The sequence below is a fragment of the Glycine soja genome, chromosome 4 (assembly GCF_004193775.1).
Source record: "Glycine soja cultivar W05 chromosome 4, ASM419377v2, whole genome shotgun sequence".
NCBI lineage: Eukaryota > Viridiplantae > Streptophyta > Magnoliopsida > Fabales > Fabaceae > Glycine > Glycine soja.
In genome coordinates this window covers 5,408,995-5,433,485 of record NC_041005.1, presented here as the reverse complement: position 1 = coordinate 5,433,485, position 24,491 = coordinate 5,408,995, and the positions used below count along the sequence as shown (strand labels likewise).

General features: G+C 33.6%; 2 protein-coding genes across 3 annotated transcripts; one reads left to right on the top strand and one right to left on the bottom strand.

The window, feature by feature from the left end:
* Positions 1–6,096: 6,096 nt before the first annotated feature.
* Positions 6,097–7,033, bottom strand: LOC114408947 (pEARLI1-like lipid transfer protein 1). Its single transcript, XM_028372179.1, has one exon. It carries the CDS (start codon positions 6,969–6,971, stop codon positions 6,438–6,440), a length of 534 nt encoding a protein of 177 aa, XP_028227980.1. The 5' UTR covers positions 6,972–7,033; the 3' UTR covers positions 6,097–6,437.
* Positions 7,034–14,526: 7,493 nt separating this feature from the next.
* Positions 14,527–23,568, top strand: LOC114408946. 2 transcript variants are annotated; one of them, XM_028372178.1, is made up of 10 exons: positions 14,528–16,029; positions 16,457–16,921; positions 17,036–17,337; positions 17,943–18,665; positions 18,748–19,026; positions 19,208–19,369; positions 19,689–20,627; positions 20,720–20,935; positions 22,326–22,586; positions 22,779–23,568. In XM_028372178.1, the coding sequence occupies exons 1-10, from the start codon at positions 14,697–14,699 to the stop codon at positions 23,124–23,126; spliced, it is 5,028 nt and encodes a 1,675-aa protein (XP_028227979.1). In that variant the 5' UTR covers positions 14,528–14,696; the 3' UTR covers positions 23,127–23,568. The 2 variants fall into 2 exon arrangements, with proteins under 2 accessions (XP_028227978.1, XP_028227979.1); XM_028372177.1 differs by having other exon boundaries at positions 14,527–16,029; positions 16,457–17,337.
* The last annotated feature ends 923 nt before the right edge of the window (positions 23,569–24,491 follow it).

The following is a 24,491-nucleotide window of genomic DNA, read 5'->3' as shown; positions in this document are numbered from 1 at the left end:
TAGGTTCAAATTCCCCTATTGTTCTTATGTGGGGCTCATGTGAATTAGTTTGAGATTAGATGGTTATTAATTATTTATTCATTATCCTTCTTTTTTAAGGAACACATAATAAGATGTAGTTGTGGTAGTTATTTATAAAAAAATTGACGCCCAAGTTGTAATCACATGAAAAGGATATAGTGGATGTTAAAATTGTCAAAATTGGTTTGCTTTAATGGCCCAATGAGCTAGGTCGAGCTATATTTGAGATCTATAAAGAATTGGGCCAACCTAATGGATCAAATAATCAATAAAATTTAGATCTACTCGTTATGAAGCATATTTGGCATGACATTATTTAAAAAAGAATAATTCAAAATTAACACAAATTAAACAAAAAAAAAAAAGACAAATTGATCCAACAAGTAAAGTCAGGTCAACATAGGAATAGTTCGTAAGAATTTCAGGCAAGACTTTGGCTCATCAAGTCATGGCCAGCTAGCCCATTTAACAACTCTAATGGGGGATTTTCTTTCGGTGCAGGAAGAAAGGAAGAAAATCCCCTATGATGGAGTGTGACGTATGTTTAAGCATTTGGGAAGTGATGTATTTGGTGGTTATCCTATGCCAAACATAGATCTATTTTTTGTATTAAGAATTGACAATAGGTGAGAGACTCACTACACCATGAAATAGAACACAAAGCTAATGTCTATAATAAAACTGTACTAGGTGATTCAAATGTGTTTTTAATCCAAGTTAAAATATTATTTTTGGTTTTAAATAACGGTCCGCAATATCAAGTTTTTTCAACTCAACTTGGCCGTACCACAACTATAATTACAACTATGTGCATATTTATTTTTCAGTTACAAACAAATGTTTGGAGCAAAATGAAATTTACAAAAGTATTCAAACTCTTTCTTTTATAAAATTGAGTTTGTGAACTATTAGATATATTTTAAAATTTGTGCATCACATTTTAAATTGAAATCCAAACATGTACTATATAAGTTATAATTTGCCACAATATCAAGAATCACAACAAAAGAACAACGCACTTATAATTTAAAATCATGATACCAATGTTGGGACAAGTGGAGGTAGTGGTTGTAGGTTAGGCTGGTCAGGCTTAACTCATGTTTTGGACACATAAACTAAACTAAAATATCAATCAAATCCTAAAGTTCGTAACAATGTGCTATTGTGCTTCCTATTTCATGCTTCCTTTATGGTTTCAAGATGCTACACAAAGTTGCATTAACTCACTTTGTCATGTTGTGTTTACAATAGGTCCATCTCCGACAACCTCCACAAAATATTTCCGAAAAGTCAAACAAAGGTTTGATTTTGAATATCATAATCTTCAAAACATCACAACTGTAAATGTGTCCTCCAATCACGCTAAAGTACCCGCAGGCCATAGCGCTTGCGCCTTTCGGCATTACGGAAGCAAGATATAAATCTATTATTTCTGGACGGGTGATCAAATTTGTGTTGTTTGGCAACCCACGATAATTAATGTAAATTTCATGATAGATTAATTTATACACATATTTTCAATAACTTAAAACAATTCAAAACTAGCTATACCTTAGCTAACTGTAACTACTGTATTTATTTGTATTAAATCTACCTAATTAATAACACCTTCGTCTCACATCCATACACAATGTCTTTGAAAGTTAATCAACGGGAATACAGATACGCACATTCTAGTTCATTTGAACAATTTATCATAGTTCTTGTAATATGGATAATAAAAAGTGTCAATTAAAGAAAGAAGAGAATCATGTAAATGAAGTAAATAAGAAGGGATAGAGAAAGAATTTTATTATACATTGTGACTTGTGAATTGTGATTCCAAGATTAATAGTATTCATGTACTTTATTCGAAATGAGTAACGTCTAATTCCTCTTAGTTAGGTGGTAAACAGAGTCTCTCAATTTGCGTCTTCATCCTCAAAGATTATGGGACATGTCTTGACTTCCAAACTGGGCCCTTCAACGATGCTCTGGAAAGAAACAAAAAACAAAACACAAAAAGACATTGGATCAAAATCAAGGAGATTAATGGCCTTGTATAACTCCGAGCCTCGAGTTTATCTTCTATGGAGCAAATGAAATATAACTGAATCACCACATCATGCATATACAAAAAACGGGTGATCAAGAATGTTTCTTAGTTGAAGAGCTGCGTTATTTTAAAAAAAATGGAAATATTATAAAGAGAAAAGGAAGAATAAATTCGAAGAATCATGCCTTAAGTATATTCGGGTGATCAAGAAATACAATTATATATGAAACCTGATGTGCAGAGAGGTGTTCAAAGATGGAGCAGATCATCTTATTGATTTTTCACAGCTTTCTTGAACGGTGTGATCATGGCAGATCTAAGGCATAAGAAAAAGTCTATGGTATAACAGTTCAAGAAAACTTGGAATATCATGAAAAATCGTTCACAATAATAAATATTTAGATATATCACTTTCTTACTTTTCCAATAGAGAAATAGGAGTAAGGGTCATTGAGGAAGATGGAAATATGAATCATGTAATTTTTAGATTTTGATGATGTCAAAGAGAATTTACTTGATAATGATTATTATCATCAAAAAGGAAAGAGAATATGAATATATGAATACATGATTTTGATGATATCAAAGAATAATCGAATAAGGTTACTTTCAAGATTACTTCAACAAGCATTCAAAGGTTAAACATTACTTCAAGATTAATACAAGGCTGTTTCAACAAACAAGCATTACTTCAAGATTAATTCAAGATCAAGTTTTTGCCTCAAAACAAGTGTTTCCAAGAGATCAAGGCTTGGTAATTGATTACCAAGCAGTGTAATTGATCACCAGAACATAATTTTGAAAAATCAGCTTTTAGAAGGGTTTTGAAATTTGAATTTAAAAGCTGTAATCGATTATCATTGATGTGTAATCGATTATCAGTAACGAAACTCTTGGAATTCAATTTAAAAAGTTATGACCCTTCAAAATATAACTGTGTAATCGATTACCAGAAACCTGTTATCGATTACTAGTAAAGAATTTCAGAAAAAGCTTTTTTGAAAAGACACATCTCTTTGAACCATTTTTGAAAAGGTAAGAAGGGCCTAATATATGTGCATGACTTCGAAAAGCAAAAAAGATATATATTCTAAGAGAATTTCATTGTCAAATGCTCTCTCAATAATTTTTGGGCAAACACTTGCAAATCTACTGAGAATTCATCCTGAAACTTCAAATTGTATTATCATTTCTGAAAGAGAGAAATTCCTTTAGGAACTTCAATTTGTATCATCCACTCTAAAGGAGAGAAATCTTTCTGTTCATCTCGAAAAGTCAGTTGTAATCAAGAGATTGGTTGTCTCTTGAATTGTGAGTTTCCTAAATACAAGGAAAAAGGATCCCTCGGATGTTCAAAAGTTATAAAAAAATTTTTTACAAAGTTAATGAAAATCTCAAGTGGGTTACTTAACGACTGGACGTAGACACGAGAAGTGATCGAACCAGTATAAATTGAGTTTGCATTTCTCTTTTCTCTTATCTCATTTATGTTATTACAATCAATTTTGTCTTATATATTTAAAGAACATTATTAAATTGATTGTTATTTATTATTCTGCATTCTAAGTCTATCATTAGAAGGGGGTTAAAAGTTTGTTAGTGAAATTTTGAAACTTAATTCATCATCTCTTAAGTTATTGAGGTCACTTGTCCAATAGGAGATTGATCGTGGATGGTTATAAAGAGTTTTGACACATTTTTTGGGGTCAAATTGTTCAATGAATTTACTTTAACCATGTTTGTTGTTTGGTAAAGCCTCGTTCAAATTATCATGCTGACAAGATAGATTCAACCTTGTGGAAATTACGGCATATGCTAGGTAATCGGAATTTTTAAAATAATTATAATTGTGTTTTTTTATGGAAAACTATGTATAAGTATGTTTAATTTTAAAATAATCAGCAATATAATTTTTTAAAATTTTAATTTCTTAAAAATACTTCGAAATATTTAAAAATAAAAGAGCCTTTAATGATTAAAAAGAGAGAAAAGGTGCTTTTTAATTAAAAAGACCTACACAAATGAATTTTACATCTTTATTCTATCGGAATGTGTCCGAGTATCCTTCCAAATTAAACTAGTGAAAACTGCATTTTGTCTTGCACAAGAAATTGGCAGTAATCGAAAACGACATTTACTTTTAATACTTTTATGTTTTATTTACTAGTTTGATGTTACATATATATAACAAATTTTAAATAGACTTTTACATAGCATATTTTAAAAACAATAAACAATTTTTTAAAATTTAAATAATCATAATTTAAAATAAAAAATAAAAATAGTTTAATTAGTTAGGGACTCAATTTCAATAACTGAAAGTTTTCCTACTAAAAAATAAATGACATAATAACTTTGTTAATGGAATTCCATTGAACTATTGTTTACAAAAATAACGATACCAAAACGCTTAATTCAAATATCTGCCGATTAATTTAACTTATATAAATAATTTTCTTTATATAAAAATATATGGTTTATTAAATACATTATTAGTAGAAAATGTTTTTATATAAATTTTAATACATTTATTCAATAAATAATATATTTTATATATTGTCTATCCCATCCGAATAATATAAGTATATAATAATACGATATTGAATCAAAATGTAATTTTATTCATTTTTATTTATAGTATGTTACAACTAATCAAACTCATGTTTTTGTCATCGTGCTCACGGCACACCTTTATTTTTAGGTGATTATTTAGATATGATTTTGTATGTAATAAGAGATTATGTAATTTTTAATAATTAAAACATTTAATAACTATGTAATAAATCTACCTTATCATCTAAGCAAAAGACAAATCTATAAATATAAATATCTATGCAAAATTGTGTTATGTTCTTGTTATATATATATATATATATATATATATATATATATATATATATATATATATATATATATATATTGGACACTACTTTCCTCCCTACCCGTTTTATTGTTTATTAATTGGACATACAAATGTATTACTTACACACACATATATAATTTATTATCAATTATACACTCATACAAATCTATTATTTGGCTGAAATTTATTAAAATTCATAACAAGGAAAACAAAAAAAAACATATTATTTAATGATTTTTTGCCTAAATTTTATAGTTTTCAATAACACATATTTTTATTAAATTTAGGCACACAAAAAAGAAAACAAAAAAAAAACATTTTCAGTGTTTATTATACAAATCTTTGAAACACAAGGTTGATAGTTCTGTAATTAAAAGATAAAAATAGAAAATAAAAATAGAATAAAATAGAAAATAAAAATAGGAAATGAAATAAACAAGCCCTATACTTCCTGAATAGTTTCTGTATTCTGTTTTCATTTTTTGGTTGGCGATTCTGTGATATGGCAATAAAATTCACTTGTTTCTGTCAACTTGCTTGATTTATTAGATTTTTTTGCCTAATATTTTTTCCCTTTTGTCAGCATAACTGTATTTTTTTATTACTTAATTAAATTAATGTTGTCAAATCGTCAATTAATATCTCATTTCATAATTTTTCAATTTATTTGTTGAGCACTTTAATTAGTTAAATTTGCAAATATAATCATCTTAAAGGAAAAAAATTGTTAGAACACACCTTTTAACATGTTTTTATTTAACATAATTCTTCTTATTAGTTAAAATATTAAAAATCACAAAATTCTGTAAATTTCACATTTTATTTAATTAATCTCTTTCATAATTTTATAATTTTTAATAAATTTTAACTAATGAAAAAAATTGTTAGAAGGATTGTGTTATAACACTCTTTCTCATCCTAAATAAATATCTCACCAATAAAGTTCACTTACTGTAAACCGGTAATGGCAACCGACAATTTTTTCTTTAAGTGCTATACGATACAAATCAACCCCACACGAAACCTACATGTTTATATATAATTGGATAGTTGTTATAATAATAAAAAATAAATATAAAGAATGAGATATTTAATTAAAATTACGGTAATTATCTTATAATAAAAATTCATCTTGCGTAATTTGTAGTATTTTTTTTATAAAAAAAATAGAAACAACTTTTCACCACGAATATGGACATAATGATAAAATTAGACAATATTTCATGATACATACAAGCTAGAAGACAAATTAAGGCAAACAAGCTTGCCCAATTCATAATTTAACGAAGCAAAACAATACAACATTATTTAGAACATGTACGTGCACTAGCATTAACAACGATATAAACCCCCAACAAAAAAACAACAACTACAGTAATACATAAAAAAAAACATATATAACACTCTGCAAATTGCCAAAGAAATGCTTACATAGGCAGTCAATCAATTTCATGTTAAGTGCATATCTAAACATTTCTCTGATGACGAGAGATATCTCATGAACCTAATTTGATTATCTCAGGAGGGACATTGGAAACCAGGAGGGACAGTCTTTTGACAAGCACTAAGGATCACGCTGAGCGTCACAGGTACGTTCAAGTTGATTCCAAGCACATTGCTCTTAATTGCGGTGCATAGGCAAAGTGCAGCTTCCAAATCCGCCAAACCCTTGATCAATGCACAACACTGGCTCGAAGGAGGAGTTCCAACAATAATGTTAACAAGTCCTAAGAGATCAGCACAAGCACCTAGCTTTAATGTGTCCTTGGGGCATGAGGCTTTGTTTGATGGTGGTGAAGGAGGAGAAGGAGGAGGACAACTAGGCTTTGGAGTAGGTGGTGTGGGATTTGGTGTGGGTGGTGTGGGCTTAGGAGTTGGTGGTGTGGGCTTTGGAGTGGGTGGTGTGGGCTTTGGTGTGGGTGGTGTTGGTATTGGAGTTGGTGGTGTGGGCTTTGGAGATGGAGTGGGTGGTGGGCAATTGGCATGAGTGAATGTTGAGTAAGAGAGGAGAGAAAGCACCAAAATGGTGGCCAGGAGTTTGTTGGAAGCCATAGAAAGTAAGGGTAGCTAAATGTGTGTAATTTTGATTGATGTTGAATGGGAATTGGTGAAGGGACATGGGAGCTATTTAAAGACAAATCGTAAGGTGCATGTTCTTGAAATCTGATTGAGTGGAAGCGAGTGAAGAGTGTGATAACGCTTCCAGTTGGATCTTTTTGTAAGCTTGTGAACATGTGGGTTGTAGTATTTTGGTTCATTATGGCTGTGTCTTAGATATTACTGCATCTTACCCCATTGTAAGAAATTAATTTTAATAGGAAGGGATTTTTTTCTTCTTCTTCTAGAGTAAATAATTGTTTGTGGACACTGTTTATTTTCTTGCACACACCACAGGCTCTCATTCCGCGGGAAGTGATAACATTTCCAAGGCTGGTCATGAGAAACGCCAAAGAATCACAAATTCAAAATTTCACATTGTTGACAAGGGCATCTTTGGCTTGTGTACATTCTAGAATAAGTAAAAATAATTTAAAAAGAAAAAAGAAAATGGCTTCCTTAATTTTTACATTTGAGTAGAAAACAAATTGAAAGAGTTCACGATGTACTCTTTTGGCCGTTGCACATGCACCACCATCACACTGCAATATTCTTCATTCTCCTGAATCTTCTCTATCTTTAAGTCTTAATTATTAATATTCTGCACCTTTCCTCCTTCACTCCCCGCTGCACACACCAATTACATTAAAGAATAGTGATACACGGATACCACTATTTTACAAACACTATCAACGTACATGCATGCTATTTCTTTTTCATATATATCACATCTTATTACTCCTCATGCATACATATATTTCTTTCTCTTTCTCTTCCTTGGTGTAGAATAATATGGAGTGGTCCATGCAACATTTTCCTCCGTGAAATAATATATTGCAGCTTTCTACAGCACTTAACAACTCCCTAATTATAGTCATCCAGCAGCGAAGAGTAGAGTAGAATAGTCTCTAGACTCATCATTTGCATGCCACGACTTTCGCTAACAGCACCACTCCATGGAGGAGAGAAACAAAAAACTTGTTTAATTGATATACATTCTCTCCATATTTGTTGATTTAATTCTCTGAAACATTTTGTAAAATGAGTGTTTTTTTTGTTACGTGGTTTATAAAATGAGTTGCATTGCAACGAAATTGTTGAGCACATCTCGTAACAAGTAAAAAAGGTTCTCAATTTTTTTTTTCTTATTTAAAATGAGTATGTATTTTTATTTGGATTTTTTTCGGCACTTGATTGCAACCTTCAACAACCTTGGGCAATTTCACATTTTTTTAATAGCAAAATTATTAGTGCAATAAGATGATAAAAATAAGTTTTCTAAATATATATATTTCTATCTCAATTATTGTCCCTAAAAAAATATATAGACTCAATTTTATTAGAACTAGTTTAAATTATTAGTTTCAACCTCTTTGATATGAACATGAAGGAAAAATTTATGAAAATCCAAACAGAGAAGAATAAAAAGGACAAGTTTCACTGGGATATTTCCTGCTATTGATTAGCGATTTCCAGCCTGTAAGTGACGAGCAAGGCAAGCTATTTTTGAGAAAATAGCATATAGGACTTCAACAGAAAAATATAGACATGATGTAATATAATGTGATAAAAAATTAATATATGTTAATAAATTATTTATAATATCGGTATACTTAAATATAATTATTCATAAAAAATAGGAAATTGCTGCAGAGCTTCTTAATTTTGCTATTTTAGAGAGTTTTGATGTCTTTTTTTACTTAACCAATGAAATTTTGACTTGTGTGTCACTACTGTAACCAAATATAAAGATAATACAATATTTTTATTTTAAATACTTCACCTAGAATACTAATAGTATGATGCCGTATAATCTTTTTAAAAATATCACAATATTACAAACTTTATCGTCAGTCAAACATAAAGATGGATCAATGTCATATAAAAGAAACTAGCATTGAAACTCGGTGTAGTGTAAGATATTTTTAGTAAAAAGGAGTGAGAGAAAAAATAATAGTATAAAATATTTAAATTTTTAACACAACGGTTGGATAGTTTTTATATAGATATATATATATATATAGGCTATGCCAATTGAAGTGGAATTAATATATATATATATATATATATATATATATATATATATATATATATATATATATATATATATATATATGTGATTCATGGATTAATAAATCATCTGAAGCTAAGAAATAGTTAATAAAATAATCATAATGTGAACAGAAGCACATGCCTTGTTGCCGCCAGTTTACACGTAGCAGGCAACAACTCAAGTGTGACCACTGAATAACATAACGAGGTCACCATCCTTGACGGAAACCCTACACTCTTCGGTCCCCATGCAATTTCGGAAAAAGATTTTTTCGTGACAGATATTAAACCCTTGTTATCAAACTTTGTTTTTCTTGTTTTTTGTCTCATGCTTTTTACATAGCAAGAATCCCATGTATTGTACATATAGACATTGTTAACTTTAAATAAATTTGAATATATAAACTTCAAAGCAAAAAATAACTTAATAATAAACGTAATTGAAATTTATAAGGAAAACAAATAACATAAAATTCTAAAAGTAATTAATTTTAGAGATTTTAAAAACGTTTTAAAAAGTATTTTGTGGTGAAATAGTATATCTTAAAAAATAAAATATGATATGAAATTATTTCACTTTTAAAAATAATGACTTTATTACTTTACTATACAAAGATAAATATAATTTGACTGTATAAGTATATATATTTCTGTGGCTATTATGTTATCAAAGAAAAACATATATGTCCTTAACTTACTGGTTTGTTGCCGTTGACATATAACAATATCTAAAGCTTAATTTTTATGATTTTTTTTAAGAACTGGACATCTGGAACGTAATTAAAGTTTACAAAATTGAACATATGTGAATGGTTTAATAGCAGTCAAATAACTCAGTTGGAGACTGATATGTTAGGTAAAATTAACTGAAAAATTAAAAAATAATATGTTTGTTGATTTAAATGTTTTGTAAGATTAACATATAAGTTTGATAAAGAATATAAAATGACATAAAAGAATATAATTAAATATTTGATTAAAAAAGTTAAAAAGAAAACACAAGTCAAATAATGAGATATAAATGAAAAAGAAAAAAAAAAGTTAATCACTTATAAATAAAAGTAACTCATTTTTGTAAGTTGTAAGTTACTTGAAGTAATAAGCTATTAAAATAAAGTTACGTGACAAACAAAACTCCATGAGTGTATTACCAAACACAATCATGACATATAAGATAAATATTAAAATAAAAATATTTTTTTCAAAAGATGAAAATACGTGACAATAATGAAAGAAAGCAATCAAAGCATGGTATTGTAGCAATTATAAATAATCACAAAAACTAATTTAAAAATAATCAAAAACAAAATGTAAAATATTATTGGCTTAATTATATTATTAGTCTCTAAAATTTTAAATAAATCAATGGTCCACATATTGGAAAAAAATCATTTTAACCAGTCCCTAAAATTTCAAAAATTACATTTTTAATCATTGGAGCTAGACAAAATTAATGAAAGTAGTGACGTGACATTGCTAATGTTTGACATATATGTGTTCACTTTCAAAGCACCACATCACCAAATCTATTAATGTTATTTGGTTCCAAAGATTGAAAATGTATTTTTTGAATTTGAAATATTAAAATGAACTTTTTATTTTTCAATTTGGGGGACCAAAAATGGATTTACATTTTATTCTAAAATTTAAGGACTAAAAAACATAATTAAGTCAATATTTCTCTATGATAAGATTATTTTTAAATATTGAAAATTATAGAATATAAACAAATTGAAAAGTAAAAAATGAATAAAAGAAAGATGATGGTAAATATAATGGAATAATATTTTTTTTACAGTAGAATGCTGGATGAAATATTTTTTTTGGTCGTTGCTGCTGCAGGATGAATTTTATTACGAAGAAAAACAAATATGATCAATTTTGAAAAACTAAAAAAAATTGAAATGTATTAAATTACTGTTTAAAAGAATATAAAAAGTATAAGCGTAGAGTTTGAAAAATACATTCACCTAAAAAAGAGTTTGAAAAATATGAAACAGTAGAAAAAAAAATAAATAAGGAAAGCCTTCTTCAACTTACACATTTTATTCTTTCTACCGTGAGATTCAAATTTTAGGGAAATTTTCGTATAGGGCCAATTTGTTTATATTTTAAAAAAATAAAAAATTAATTTTTAAGAAGTAGATAAAATTTATTTCTTAAAAAATAGAAAAATATTTTTTAAAAAACATTTTAGACAAATACATCACTAAAGTATAAAACTGTTTATTTAAAAAAAATAAACTTAAACGAACCGGTTGACAAACGTCCTCTTTTAGGTCTACATGCAATAAGACCTGTTTTTTTAAATAAATAAAAAACTCATATCACTTCATGAATAATACTATAATAGTGTCAATACAAGTTGGACTGAACTCAAATACATGATGACTAACATAAAACCTATATTCTTTCTTGCTAAACAATAAGCATAAGAAATAATCCCACTGTTCCAGGCCCGTGGTAAGTCACGGTGACATTTATTTATATTATAATTTGTTTTATTTCTTATCAATGTTGCATGCATGTGCATGAAAGAAATTCACACCTTCTTCTCCACCACGCTCATGTGGCGTACCCAAAGAAAAAGTAAAAGGATTCATGGCCCCCGAATTTCTCTAGACCAACCAAAAACAATGTACACAAGACTATTACTAGTTGCACTCCCCCTAATTCTTTTAATTCTAATTTCCAAAAATATCCTTAAAAACACTCCCTTTCTTCTCTCTCCATAAGTCTCCCAGCAATGAAAGAAGGCTTCTCCACCCCGGATGCAACAAATGGTGACAAAGGGGATGGTGAGGCTTGGTCGACCGTGGAGAGAGTTGATTCTTGGAAGATTGATCGTGATGCCAATTTTGCAAAGAATACTTTTTTCAAGAAATGAGTGGAAGAAGAAGGGAAATTTAAGGAAGAGAGTAAGAACCATTTGTTTCTGACTAGGGACTCCCAAATGCAATATGAGAAGCACAGTTCCATCCAGAACCGCCAAAACAACCTAAGTCACACAAATTCTGCACCTTTTTGCACCAAATTGAAAAGGGTTAAGAAAAAAAAAATCAAAGCCTTTTATGTTAGGTAAATTGAAATTTGAGATCACAGTACAATTTGAAAGTGAAAAGTGTGCGATGCAAATTTGAGGTCAACTTCTTCAGAAAGGGAACAAATGAAAGAGACAGGATCCTTTTTTCCTTTTTGTGATTGCAATTTGCAGATGAAAAGACCAATGTTGTGCTTTTAGTTGTATTTGGCGTTCTGGAGAACCCCAACAACAATGAAAAATTCGATCCTATTTCTTGCACCAACTTTGCTTTTTATGGCCATGATGCAACAAGGAAAAGTTAAATATGAAGGAAATCATGATTTTAGGAGAAGGTTGTAATTTTCTGAAAGCAAACTCACGTGGGTGTGTAGGTTTGATGGTTGAAAACAATGTTTTTATTGGGGGGGGGGGGGGGGGGAGGGGGGGAGTGTACTAGTAATAAGGGGGAGTTGAAATAGTTAAAGCTTTACACAAATAGGGAGGAATGGCCGCGCAAAGATTGGTCCATTAAAGTAAAAAAGATAAATATTGATAAGTAACACACCACTTTTGGATTCTAAAAACAATACAACTCAACCCAAGAGTTTGCTATTCCTACCTAATTTTTTACTCTTTTCACCCCATACTTTCTTAAAGAAACAATGAACAATTACTCTTACCTTTTAACCCATCGAAGTAAGTTTTTCCTTTTAACTTTTAGATTCAATAGAATCACAATTTTAGCAAATAAAGGCCTATAGTCATAGACGAGATCCTTTTAGCAAATTATGATGTCAGACTATCCTAACACATATGATCGATTGTATTTGCACATCTAGAGAGACTACATGCTTAACAACAACAACAAAAGTAGTATAAGACACGTGCTATTGTACCTAAGGAAAAGGTATCAGAGGTTAATATAGTATCACATCATGTGACTCTCATTTGGAGGAGATCTACAAACTTGTCTTTGCTTTGGTCTTATAAGAACTATGTTGTTAGACATGTATGGAGCCCTGAAGGAAGCTAATGTTGACAAGTCATGATAAGAAGGTGTTACGAATGCCATCACAACCAAAGGTCTGGGATTATGTGTAGAGGTTAGGGCTCATCTCTTGTACATTATGTACTTTAAAATGCTTTATACAATCATCTAATTATAAAATTACAATGTATAATAAATTTATTAATTTTTAAAATAATTATCTTAAAGTAATTTAAATTATGATTTTTATTCGATAATAATATAAAATTGTTCCATGTTTTCAATTATAAAAAACAAGTATGTTTCATGTTCTGATTTTTCATTTATTCAAATAAAATTTTAATTTAGTAAATATTGACTCTACCGGTTAATCGTTGTTTCTTTGACAAAAAATAATCATTAAATACAGGTTAAAATATTTTCTTATATTGTTTCTCTAACACAATTAAGCTGGATTCATATCAATTAGAGCAGCAGTGCTACCTAATATGAAAAAAAAATCGTATAATCCCTTCCAAATCCATGAATTTTTATTTTGTTGGACAAATGATACACTAAAAAAAAAAGAATTTGTCAATTTGATGGAAAACTCAAAAACATAGTTTTCACATGTATTTTCGTGCTAATTGTCAAGTACTTTGTAGTACTCCATCAAATTATGTCTATCATGGTTAATTATAACTTAAACCACATTTATTAATGTCGAAACACAGGACCCTAGCTTTATCAAACGTGATCAACTTCATCCAGAAAGACAATCATGTCATTAACCATTAATTGATCATAATAACACAAAATAAACAAAACATCTATAAATTGAAATAAAAATGGCAAGTTGGTACCCAATAAAATGGACTGAGTTCAGTGGTATGATGCAATTTTTTTTATTATCCTATATAGTAGCAATATTTAAGACTTTTATTTTTCTTTTACAAGGATGGTTCATCAAGTATGGTCCCTTGCCCCGGAAGAATAATTTAGGGCTGAATGGCTCATGCCTCATGGTATGATTCACATGCCATTACACCACACGCATCCGCACCCCGCAAAAATGTCAAACCTAATTTCAATCGATCAAGGCGTAATCAGACGGTGGAAAATGAGTATCCCATCTTGTAAATATCGTGAGAGTGAATGCGATGCGATTCACCCTATTCCTATACACGACTCCAAATCAAACGCTGAAGAATGACGTGGCTGCAGTGGAATGGAACAGAGGATCCACATCCTCCCAGAAGCACGTGCGCTCTCACAGTATCCCCCAACCCATCAGAGCAGATTTATTAATCCAACGGCTAAAGAGAGCCAATATCAAGAAACAAACCTACTCTCGCCTGCATGTGAACCTAACCAATAAAAACAGAATAAAGAAAGAAAGGCGCAAGATTAACTATCATGCGCCAGGGAGTAACGAGGCAATAAAAGAAAAAGGCGCAAGGTAGTACTATCTTGCGCCCGCATTGTCCAAACCTGTTGTGTGCTTTCTTTCTTTCTCTCGCTCGCGCACCACATCTCTCTCTCTGCGTCTTCTAAGATTTCAATACTCGCGAGACAACAAAAATAACACGAACGAACACGAACAACAAGAAGAAGAGGAACAAGAACGGAGAGCGGAGCAATGAAGCAAGCTTCGTCGGAGGCAGTTCCGTCGCTTTCCTCGGCGCCGTCGTTCACGGAGGCGGCGACATCGTCGACGTCGTCCGCGGCAGCGGCGGAGGACCTGGCGGTGGGGTCGCGGGACGGAGGCGGCGGCGCGCAGGAGACGGTGGCGGTGGATCGGCGAGGCGAGTACTCGGCGGTGTGCCGATGGACGGTGCATAATTTCCCTCGAATAAAGGCTAGGGCACTGTGGAGCAAGTACTTCGAGGTAGGCGGTTACGATTGTCGGTTGCTAATATACCCCAAGGGTGACTCACAGGCGCTGCCTGGTTACATCTCCATTTACCTCCAAATCATGGACCCTCGCGGCACCTCTTCCTCCAAATGGGACTGTTTCGCCAGCTATCGTTTGGCAATCGTCAACCTCGCCGACGATTCCAAAACCATTCACCGCGATTCCTGGCACCGATTCTCCAGCAAGAAGAAATCCCACGGCTGGTGCGATTTCACGCCCTCCAACACTGTTTTCGACCCCAAATTGGGTTACCTCTTCAACACCGATTCTGTTTTGATCACCGCCGATATTCTCATCCTCAACGAGTCCGTCAATTTCACGCGCGACAACAATGAGGTGCAATCCTCGTCTTCCTCGTCCTCCAGTGCGATGACTTCCTCCGTGGTCGCGAGTCCCGTCTCTGATGTTTCCAGTGGGAAGTTCACTTGGAAAGTGCATAATTTCAGTCTGTTCAAGGAGATGATCAAGACGCAGAAGATAATGAGCCCGGTTTTCCCTGCGGGGGAGTGTAATTTGAGGATTAGTGTGTACCAGAGCTCCGTCAATGGGGTTGAGTATTTGTCCATGTGTTTGGAGAGCAAGGACACGGATAAGAGTGTGGTGTTGTCTGATAGAAGTTGCTGGTGTTTGTTTAGGATGTCTGTGTTGAACCAGAAGCCTGGTTCCAATCACATGCATAGGGATTCTTATGGGAGGTTTGCTGCGGATAACAAGAGTGGTGACAATACCAGCTTGGGGTGGAATGATTATATGAAGATGTTGGATTTCATTGACGCGGATTCGGGGTTCTTGGTGGATGACACTGCGGTTTTCAGCACCTCGTTTCATGTGATCAAGGAGTTTAGCAGCTTCTCCAAGAATGGGGCTGTGATTGCCGGGAGGAGTGGGAGTGGTGCAAGGAAGTCTGATGGACATGTTGGAAAGTTCACTTGGAGGATTGAGAATTTTACTAGGTTGAAGGATTTGCTGAAGAAGAGGAAAATTACGGGTCTGTGCATCAAGAGCAGGAGGTTTCAGATTGGTAATCGGGATTGTCGACTTATTGTTTACCCTAGAGGTGTGCAATGTTTTTGCCCGGCAAATCTTTTATCGTTTTCTGTGCACCATTTGCTTAGGCTTATAGTTAGCTATCAGATATATACTGTGTTGTTTGTGAATTATTATAGCTCCATTAGATGTGATCTTTTTGTATGTAGTTTGGTGCGGTTGTTGCCTATATTGATGGTTGAAGGAGCATGCTTGCTTTGTTTTAGAAGCGTTTCTATTTTTGAAAATTTCATTGAATTTGATATGTTATGCTTGTAGTTGTATATCTACTGATGATACCATCATGAGTATAAATGAAAATCTAGATCTTGGGTCTTGATGCGCGAACATAGTAGTCTGTGTCTTACACTCAGATTATTTTGATACACCTAGAATTTGTTTAGTTTGTGATAAAAAATGGAGTCTGATGAATTTTTATACGATTTTGGTGCTATCAGGGCAGTCTCAGCCACCATGCCACCTTTCAGTGTTTCTTGAAGTTACTGATTCAAGAAATACTTCCAGTGATTGGAGTTGTTTTGTAAGTCATCGTTTGTCAGTTGTGAACCAAAGGATGGAGGATAAATCTGTCACCAAGGAATCTCAGAACCGGTACTCTAAAGCTGCGAAGGATTGGGGTTGGCGTGAATTTGTGACACTTACCAGTCTCTTTGATCAAGATTCAGGTTTTCTTGTCCAGGACACTGTCATATTCTCCGCTGAAGTTCTTATATTGAAAGAGACATCAATAATGCAGGATATTACTGAGAACGATTCCGAGTTAAGCAGCAGTGGTTCCCCAGTTGATAAAAGAAGTTCATTTACATGGAAAGTGGAGAATTTCCTTTCTTTTAAGGAAATAATGGAGACTCGAAAAATCTTCAGTAAATTCTTTCAGGCTGGTGGCTGTGAACTTCGGATTGGTAGGTGTTCTATCACACAAATTTTATCTCCTGCATTTTATTCACTACCAGTTGTAGTTGTGAACTTTTACTTTTTTTATTCTCTGATTGAAAGGTTATGTTTCCATGACCCAGGTGTATATGAGTCGTTTGACACCATATGTATTTATTTAGAGAGTGACCAGGCTGTTGGTAGTGACCCGGATAAAAATTTCTGGGTCAGATACAGGATGGCAGTTGTGAATCAAAAAAACCCAGCCAAGACAGTGTGGAAAGAATCTTCTATCTGCACAAAGACATGGAATAATTCAGTTTTGCAATTCATGAAGGTGTCTGATATGTTAGAAGCAGATGCAGGATTTCTTGTACGTGACACTGTTGTTTTTGTATGTGAAATATTGGATTGCTGCCCTTGGTTTGAGTTTTCAGATTTAGAGGTAAGTCCTTATGGGATTGCTTGTCTCTGTGTTATCTTGTCTATACAACTATTACTTGATAGATGTCAAATATTCCTCTCTCTTGCCCCATTTTTTCTATTTTCCTTTTACCATCTATAGGATGACTTGTTCTTGACTTTAGATACAAGGCTACCTGTAATCCTGTATATGCATACCTATTGATTTGACCTTGGCACATACATGCCACTAATTTAACATATAATATTTGGTTTTGCATCATCTGACTCATTCTATATGGTAAGATTGGAACAAGCCCGTTAGGAAATATGGCCTCTTCCTTGGAACTTTTGCTTGTTATTAGCTGATAAGATGCATGGAACAAGCTGATATGTCATGAGTTACAGAAGTTGATTAATGCTTCAGTTCATAATTTTGCATCCCTTGAACTTCTTAATGTACAATAAAACTTGTAAGCAGATTTCTATCCCATACCTGAGCCATATGATATAATTATGACTATTTCTTCAGTTCATTGGTGGATCTGATGTCAGGGGATTTTATAGTGCCTACTGGTTGTATTAAATTTTGATTGCTCTTATCATATGGTTGCACGTGCCTCTTCTAATTTTGTCTTTAATATACAGGTTTTAGCATCAGAGGATGATCAGGATGCATTGACTACTGATCCTGATGAGCTCATAGACTCTGAAGACAGTGAAGGGATAAGTGGAGACGAGGAAGATATTTTCAGAAATCTTCTTTCCAGAGCTGGATTTCATTTAACATATGGAGATAATCCTTCACAGCCACAGGTTACTTTAAGGGAGAAACTTCTAATGGATGCTGGTGCGATTGCGGGGTTTCTGACTGGACTTCGGGTTTATCTTGATGATCCTGCAAAAGTTAAGCGTCTGCTTCTACCTACCAAGCTCTCTGGCAGTTGTGATGGGAAGAAGGCCACCAAAGCTGATGAATCTTCCCCAAGTTTGATGAATTTGCTGATGGGAGTTAAAGTCTTGCAGCAAGCAATCATTGATTTACTATTGGATATAATGGTTGAGTGTTGCCAACCTTCCGAAGTGGGTCCTGTTGCTGATTCTGTTGATGCATGCTCTAAACCTTCTCCAAATGGAAGTGGAGCTGCAAGTCCTCTTGAGTGTGAAAGAGAAAATGGAGCAATGGAGTCTGCACGAGTCCCCGTATGTGAGAGGTTGGATTCTGTTGTTCAAGAAAGCAGTAATGCATCTGCTGTGCAGAGCTCTGATTTAAAAGGCAATGGTATTCAGGAAAAAGCACTTCCTGGACAGCCCATTTGTCCACCAGAAACATCTGCCACTGCGTCAGAAAATGCATCCCTTCGTTCAAAGGTACAAATTTATATTTATAAGAGGTGACTTTTGTATTTTTACACATATCTATAGTTTTGATTGTGTGAATTTGAAACTTCAGACCAAGTGGCCAGAACAGTCCGAGGAGCTCTTAGGTTTGATTGTAAACTCACTAAGAGCTTTGGATGGGGCTGTTCCACAAGGCTGTCCAGAACCAAGACGGCGACCTCAGTCTGCACAAAAAATTGCTCTTGTATTGGACAAGGCTCCTAAGCATTTACAAGCAGACCTAGTTGCTCTGGTGCCCAAATTGGTTGAGCAGTCAGAACACCCACTGGCTGCCTGTGCACTTCTTGAGCGACTTCAAAACCCAGAGGCGGAACCTGCTTTACGAATACCTGTGAGACTATTATATTTTTTCCTAAATGCCTTATTTGAGTTGTTTTATCTCATGCCTTTAACATTCAGCCTGGAACACAATCTTAATTTAGACATACCTTTTCTGCATTTCCACCATTACCAACATGATGCTGAATATAGTTTGCATTTCTTTCTCCTATTGATGAAATTTTATTTCTCAGGTTTATGGGGCTCTTAGTCAATTGGAGTGTGGTAGTGAAGTGTGGGAACGCATTCTGTTTCAGTCATTTGAGCTTTTGACAGACTCAAATGATGAACCCCTAACTGCAACAATAAATTTTATATTCAAAGCGGCATCTCAATGTCAACACCTCCCTGAAGCAGTAAGCCTGAAGATAGATAGTTGGGAATTGCACCATTGTTACATTATTTACTTAGAATTTATTTTGATGCGCTGTCAATGCAAAAGAGTTCTATACTTGTATTCAATAATGTTTTGCCACATCATTTAATGAGTTTTACATCTCGTGTAATTGTTAGTATAGTCAAAATCATTAAAGGTGTCAACCCAAAAATGGATGATAGTGTAAAAAAGTTGTAAGCAGACAATGCATCAAAACTAAACTCATACTTATGTCATCTTTTTCAAATGTTTTATGAAGCATTTGTAACATTATTTTTATTTTTTCCCCCTATATGCAGGTTAGATCTGTTCGTGTCAGGCTGAAAAATCTAGGTCTTGAGGTGTCACCTTGCGTCCTTGACTTTTTGAGTAAGACTATAAATAGTTGGGGGGATGTTGCTGAAACCATACTTAGGGACATTGATTGTGACGATGATTGTGGTGACAGTTGCTCGGCTTTGCCATGTGGGATTTTCTTATTTGGTGAACATGGCACTGCTCCCAGTGGATTGCATGTGATTGATGAGCAGGCTTATCATGCTAGTCGTCACTTTTCTGATATTTATATACTGTTTGAAATGTTATCTATTCCTTGCCTTGTTGCTGAAGCTTCTCAAACATTTGAGAGAGCTGTAGCTCGAGGTGCAATAAGTGCCCAGTCTGTAACCCTAGTATTACAAAGCCGTCTTTCCCAAAGATTGAACAATAATGGCAGCTATGCTTCTGAAAATTTCCAGCATTCAGATGGTGCTACAGAGGGAGATGCCTGTGAGCAATTGGGAGTTCAAAGGGATGATTACACTTCTGTTCTTGGTCTTGCTGAAAATTTGGCCCTCTCTAAAGACCCATGCGTGAAAGAATTTGTGAAACTTCTCTACATGATAATGTTTAGATGGTTTGCCAATGAATCTCATCGGGGGAGGATGCTGAAGAGGCTTGTTGACCGTGCCACTAGCAATACGGACAATGGTCGTGAAGTAGATTTTGATTTGGATATCTTGGTTACTTTGGTCTGTGAGGAGCAGGAGTTTATCAGGCCTGTTTTGAGTATGATGCGTGAAGTAGCTGAACTTGCAAATGTTGATCGGGCTGCTCTATGGCACCAGTTATGTGCCAGTGAAGATGAAATTGTGCGTGTTCGTGAAGAAAGCAAAAATGAGATTTCTAATATGGCTAAGGAAAAAGTTATGATATCGCAAAAGCTGAGTGAATCTGAGGCCACAAACAATCGCTTGAAGGTATTTCATGTCTTAGTTGATAAAATAATGTGGTTACCTCGTGTTAATTGCTAATGGAGAATTTAGGTCTAACACACTTCATGATTCAACAGTCTGAAATGAGGACTGAGATGGATCGGTTTTCTCGGGAAAAGAAGGAACTAGCAGAACAAATTCAAGAAGTTGAGAGTCAGCTTGAATGGATCCGCTCAGAACGGGATGATGAAATCGCAAAGCTCTCTGCAGAGAAGAAAGCTCTTCATGACCGTTTACATGATGCAGAGACACAACTTTCTCAATTGAAGTCTCGGAAACGTGATGAATTAAAGGTATTATTTTTTTAAAAAGTTTGAATTTCTACATTTTGACAATAAAAGGCATTCAGTTATGCCAATGTTAAGTGCTGTGCGAGTATATGTTTTTATGCTTACAATGATTATTCTTACATTTTTTTACGAGCCTGTGTCTTGAAGGAAATACCACTTCTATTTTTACTCAGACTTGGCATATATGCATGTGTGCTAAGGTTTTCAAAATCCAAAGTATCTCTATACTCAATTCTGTGGGGATCGTGGCTTTTACACTAGTACTTCAGTATGAAATTTACTACTTCTGTCCTTGCTTTATCTGACTACTACACTTCTTGCTATCTTTCCCCCTGCTATCATTCTTCACTTAAACTCTGATATGGGTGAATGTAGTATTCATGCATTGTTTTTGCCAATTCCTGAAAGATAGTTTTCAGCTCTTTGTTCTACCTAGTTTTTCAGCTGATAGGCTGCTCCTCTGTTAGGAAGGAGTTTGATCCTACCCATCTCCATTCTTCTAATTAAAGATTAGGTCTGTCCTACCTTCAAGGCCAAAGTTCTTTTGTGTGCAGGGGCACCTTAGTGGTATAAGCCATTCCCAGGCTTCCAGATAACTATCCAGCTTGCTCCATCCTCTCTATCTTTCTCCTCCTTCCTCTCTTTCTAAACTTCAAGACCACACTTTGCTATTCTCTCTCCTGGCCTCTCTATTTTTTGCCTGCTGCAGAGGATTCAATTTGCCAGTTAACAGCTTAAGTTTTTCAAAAGAGTTGGTCCTTGACTTGAACTTTAGCCTATGAGCCATACAGTTCTCTTCTTGAGCCATCCTTTATTTCATTTATCAAATTACTTGAAAGAAAATAACAAGATTAATTATTTATATTCTCTTTTACTTGCGTGTCAATTCTCATCAACAATCTCATTGGTGGATCTGAAGCATCAACAGGTGTTTGAAATAATTCTATGATCTGTAGAAAGGATATTTATCTATTTTCTGATGTGGGTGTCTTGAAAAGGACAGGCCAGTGAAAAGGAGACTGTCCTTCATTTTGATTCTGAATTGATAGTGGGACTGTTTGGTTTAAGAATTTTTATTTTAATTTATTTTTCACTTTTAATTTAAAAACTATCACCTTGTTTCCATTTTGGGGCTGGTGAAATGTTTTTTGTTTTCATTATCTGTTCAAATTCAATTGTTTTCACGTGAAAACAACTTTTCATTGGTTTCTGTTTTCATTTTCTGTTTTTGATGTTTCTTGTACAAACTTTTGAACATAGGAAGGAAAGTGAAAAGAGTGTGACATTTTTTATATGAGAACAGAAAAAGCTTGTTTAAATTAAATGACCCTTAGCTTTCCATTGTGTATAATGGGATCTAATTGAAAATTAATGTCAATCTTGTTACATACAGAAAGTAGTCAAGGAGAAAAATGCTCTTGCTGAAAGATTGAAGAATGCTGAAGCTGCACGCAAGAGATTTGACGAAGAACTGAAAAGATTTGCAACAGAGAATGTGACCCGGGAAGAAATCCGGCAATCACTCGAAGATGAAGTTCGTAGATTGACTCAAACAGTTGGGCAAACTGAAGGGGAAAAGCGGGAGAAGGAAGAACAGGTTGCTAGGTGTGAAGCATATATTGATGGCATGGAATCAAAGTTGCAAGCTTGCCAGGTTTGTCTTGATCAAGAGATTGTACTTTTCTTATTTACTATTTTTATAATTTGTTATTGTTTATCACCTTAATATGCTTACATTTTCAACCTATACAATGAGGTTAAACCTATTTCAGCGGTGGAACTTCCCGTTTTGAACTAGTTGTGTGAAGTGTAATACAGTAGGTTAATGGGTGTTTTCCTTTTGCAGCAATATATTCACACACTTGAGGCCTCACTCCAGGAGGAAATGTCAAGACATGCCCCTCTATATGGTGCTGGTCTGGAGGCTTTATCATTGAAAGAGTTGGAAACACTATCACGTATTCATGAAGATGGGCTTAGGCAGATCCATGCCCTTCAACAGCGTAAAGGGAGTCCTGCCGGGAGCCCTCTTGTGAGTCCCCATGCTCTCCCTCACACCCATGGATTATATCCAACTGCGGCCCCCCCAATGGCCGTGGGTCTGCCTCCCTCAATAATCCCAAATGGTGTAGGGATCCACAGCAACGGCCATGTGAATGGTGGTGCAGTTGGACCCTGGTTTAATCACTCTTGAATTTCTCTCTCGGGTCAGAGAGTGTTATTCTTTTCGAGTTATTTCTTTGGCATTCTGGCTGATAGAACTGTTGGAGCTTAATGTTGGGTAAAGGATTACCGAATATTAGAAGTTTTGGGTGAGAAGTTTTGCCTTACAATGATAATCCAGTGGAACTATCAGTTGCAAATGCCGTACTCATTTGCGCCTACGTCTTTTTGAGGGAAAAAAAATTACTTACAGGCTTTTTTTAAGTTTCTATAGTTATAGCTTACTGTTATTACATAGTTTGGCAAGTGGTTGAATCTATTTTATCCTGGGCCAGAAGTGAAGCGCTGTAAGAAATCTTGACTGACAGTTTTTAATACGTAATCAACAAAGAAAATCCCTTTTCCTCTGATTACGTTAATGTTGCAGGTTATTCGTTTTAGGTATGTATACTTAATTTTTCTTTTTTCTTTCATAGTTGGTGTTTCCAGGTCTATATATTCATTCGATTATATTTGTGCACGGGGATTTGTTGGAATTTATTTATCTTCAAACCATCAGTCCGGTGATTCTGCTAGCTAGTGAAGCCGACCTTATTACTGGATGTTCCATCCGTGTCTAACTATTTTGCTGTTAATGAGGTCATAGTATTTACGTATTATATAATAAAAATAGTAAACAGACATTTCTATAGTCAAAATTATTTACATATGGAGTTTGCTAATATTAGAAGTGGAAGTAGACCATATAGTTCTCATAGGCCTATGATCCAATCTATTTAAGATCTAACTTAACTCTTCATTTGGTATAAAAGTACAAGTTTTTAAAAATATCTTTTTAGTTAAATAGGTTAAGTTTGATAGACTTGTCTATCTAGCGGTTATTATTATTATTATGATGATGATATATAATATTATAATTATTTTCATGAAATTATATAATTAATTTAGTTGTTTAATGATTTGAATCATTTTAATGTCTCTTGTGGATAAGTTAACACCAATTAACATAATTAACAACTCTTTTTATATATCACTTATTTTTTTATTATGTGTTGTGTACTTCACTTATTTTTATAAATATTATTAAAACTCTACGTGGTATTAAGGTAACTATTGCAGTTAGATTATCGAGATTCATATTTGTTTATCTGTTTGATGTCGAGATAAAATTTGGTTATTTTTTATTATTTACATGAATCATAATTTAGTTTTTGAAAAAAATATATTGCGTTGATATAGATATTTATCTAGATCAAGATTTTCTTTTTTATCAAATTGCGGTTATTTTATTTTGAGCGATAACTCCCTGATTTTAGATTTCAAATCACATTTTTTTATTCTCTAGAATTGATTTATCTGGCTTAGGGGTGTTCGCGGGCTAGTTCGGACCGATTTT

Excerpts from the sequence above, each read along its gene's own strand:
- LOC114408947 (XM_028372179.1), bottom strand. The coding sequence starts at position 6,971 with ATGGCTTCCAACAAACTCCTGGCCACCATTTTGGTGCTTTCTCTCCTC.
- LOC114408946 (XM_028372177.1), top strand. The coding sequence starts at position 14,697 with ATGAAGCAAGCTTCGTCGGAGGCAGTTCCGTCGCTTTCCTCGGCGCCG. Across the intron at positions 17,338-17,942 it reads TTGAGTTTTCAGATTTAGAG|GTTTTAGCATCAGAGGATGA; the intron begins GTAAGTCCTTAT and ends TTTAATATACAG. Across the intron at positions 19,027-19,207 it reads AACCTGCTTTACGAATACCT|GTTTATGGGGCTCTTAGTCA; the intron begins GTGAGACTATTA and ends TTTATTTCTCAG.